General features: G+C 29.4%; 1 protein-coding gene across 1 annotated transcript; it reads right to left on the bottom strand.

Annotated features, from left to right (window-relative positions):
* Positions 1–551: 551 nt before the first annotated feature.
* LOC107942365 (RHOMBOID-like protein 13) lies at positions 552–2,228 on the bottom strand. The gene is made up of 2 exons (XM_016876017.2): positions 2,064–2,228; positions 552–1,730 (listed from the first exon to the last, which is right to left on the bottom strand). Exon 2 carries the CDS (start codon positions 1,673–1,675, stop codon positions 824–826), a length of 852 nt encoding a protein of 283 aa, XP_016731506.1. The 5' UTR covers positions 1,676–1,730; positions 2,064–2,228; the 3' UTR covers positions 552–823.
* Positions 2,229–2,756: the final 528 nt, after the last annotated feature.

Here is a 2,756-nt window from a genome sequence, read left to right as displayed (position 1 = left end):
ATCTCATATCACTTAAGAATTATTGTAACCTATGTTACTTCAACTTTTTTTTAATTCCCGTTTTCAATAAATATACAAATATTAGCACACATTTCTAGTGAAGTAAATAAAAATAGTAAAAGCTTAACATACTCGTACGGAACGGGTGCAACTATTTTCGTCTAGCATAACTCTAGCTATAACTAAATGTATAAAAATAAAATTTAGAGAAATAAATCTTTTTTTTCAAGTTCTTAAATAATCATAAATATTTAGTGTTAGGTGAAATAATAAAACATATTACACTCTTAAAAATAGAATAAGAGTTTGAATCTTGAAGATGACATTATCAAGAACAACCCCAAACATGTTATATAAAAAAAACTGGATAATTACCAAATATATATATTCAATGAATTTGCGTTTCCAGTATCAATAAATTTTCTTAGCCAAGTTCCAAAAGAATGGTAGAACCTTGTTACTTGAACTCAATGTCAATATTGAATATAAGTATATGCATCTTCGTAACCATGCCATGCCATGCCAGACATAAGTGTAAGACATAAATCAAATAAAATGAAAAATAACATAAAATTATTTAAAAGCTTATACATTGAATGCATATGAAAGCAATGATGATTACTAACTTGCAATCCAAGTCAGTGAAGAAATTTGTGTAAATCTTTGCAAGTTTACAAGCAAACCTGGTAACTTTGTATTATCAAAGCAGAGGAAAGCAATGAATCTGTAAAATCTAATGGTTAAATAGCAAGGACACAAGTAGCAGCCACGATCCAGCATTACGGTAACTATTTTACAATTTCGACTCCTTCACCACCACATTTTACCCTCCGGTAGTTACCACATTTGACTGTGATAGCATCATCAAATTTACTTTCTTGTCTTCAACTGGAACTGTATTCATCTGCAAGGTTCTACCATTTCCGATAAACGGGACAGAAGGCAATGAAGGATCTGTAACAGGCTCAATCTCGAGAAAACTGAAATCATAAGCACCAGAATGCTTCAAACTGAAAATGAAAACAACTGCAATCCATCCCAGCGTGGAAACTGCCCAATAATTAGTCATCCCGTGAATCAAACCCCAAGCTATAGCATACCCCACAATAATTCCAGATAAATGTCCAAGAAAACTTGCTTGTGGAACAATGATCGAAGTGAAAATCAACGACTCAAAGGGTGCAAAACTAATAGGAAGTGAAAGGAATCCAAAGAGATTTAACTTTGATGAAGGTTGCTTCACGGACAAAATCGTCATCCATCCAAAAACAACACAAGAATAACCGACAGCAGTCACTCGCCGGAAATACTCTATCTTAAACCGCTGAATTAGAAAATGGTACATTCCCAACACAAGCAAGCCCGAAACAACAACCAAAACAAGTGTGTAATGAAGATAATTAGCCACTCCAAGACCTAAGTGATCTAATTGTTCAATAACACCAAGACTCCAAAGGGCACTCATATTGAAAACAAGATGAAGAACACTTATGTGTGAAAAAGCTGAAGAAATTACCCTCCAATGGTGCCCTTCTATCGCGGTTTCGTAACTTAAACCGACATGCTGATAACCAATGTTTTTCTTCTGTATGTAAAACCATATTCCACTACATATTCCTATTATACAACTTGTTGCTGGTTTTTCCAATATCTCATAAAACAATGGCTTCCCCATCAATACTAAAACTATAAAAACTACTTCAACTTCTCTACTTTCAGCTTTATTGAATCTAAAGAGCAAAACCCAACATTAAAATTCAGTTAAAATTCATGAGCCCATCAATACTTAGATAAAAAAACATCACTTCTTTCAGCTAAAAGCATCAATCAATAATTTCTTACAATTTTAAGCCAACCCAAATCTCGCACTGAATCAAACTCAGATTTGAAATTCACAATACATTTCAAATATTCATTTCAATATATAACAATGAACAGATATATGAGAACTGGGGTTTTTTCACAGTCGATCAATTAACTACTTCAAGCAGGAGTAAATGAGAGATTTTAAAGAAATTTTTAGTTCATACAGGAAAAAGAAAAGGAGTGATAAGCGATCTTACTTTGTCAGCTTTTGTAGTAAATCGATTCACGATTCCTGATTGCCTCTCTAAATTTTATTCTTTTTTCCTTTTTAGCGGAAAATAATGATTCAATTCGATCATTAAACTATGTCTGTCGGACTCTCGAATCTCGATCTGTCCGGACTGTTTCCCTGCAAGATTGCATCGTTTCTTTAAAATAAGCAACCGTGCCTTTTATATTTACCATAATCATAAATTTAACCTCAATATTTACATTTTACAATTTAACTCTTATTTTTTAACTAAAATTCATTATTAACTTTTTAAAAAAATTAAATTATTTTTTTAATTAAAATACTGATTAAATTATTAATTTTTAACAATATTGAAATACAAACTATGTAACAATCTACATATATTCTAACATAACACTATTTATTTTATATATTAAGTTAACAAATATTTTAAAATTTTAAAAAAAAAAAAATTTAATTCAAAATTTAGAAAAATACAAAAATTTCATAAAAAAATTTTAAAAAAAAGCATAAATTACATGTAAATTTTCATGAGGCTGCCATACTTAAAATTTTAACATTTTAATCAATATTTCTATTAAAAAAATATTAATTTAATTTTTTTTAAAAAATTTATGGTTAAAGTTAACTATTTTTAAAAATGTTTAGAATTAAATTTAATTTTAAAAAAAAATAGGGTAAGATATAAATTTAACAT

Source organism: Gossypium hirsutum, chromosome A02 (assembly GCF_007990345.1).
Source record: "Gossypium hirsutum isolate 1008001.06 chromosome A02, Gossypium_hirsutum_v2.1, whole genome shotgun sequence".
In the NCBI taxonomy this organism is placed as follows: Eukaryota; Viridiplantae; Streptophyta; class Magnoliopsida; order Malvales; family Malvaceae; genus Gossypium; species Gossypium hirsutum.
The sequence above is the reverse complement of the archived record's forward strand: the minus strand, read 5'-3'. Positions and strand labels throughout refer to the sequence as shown.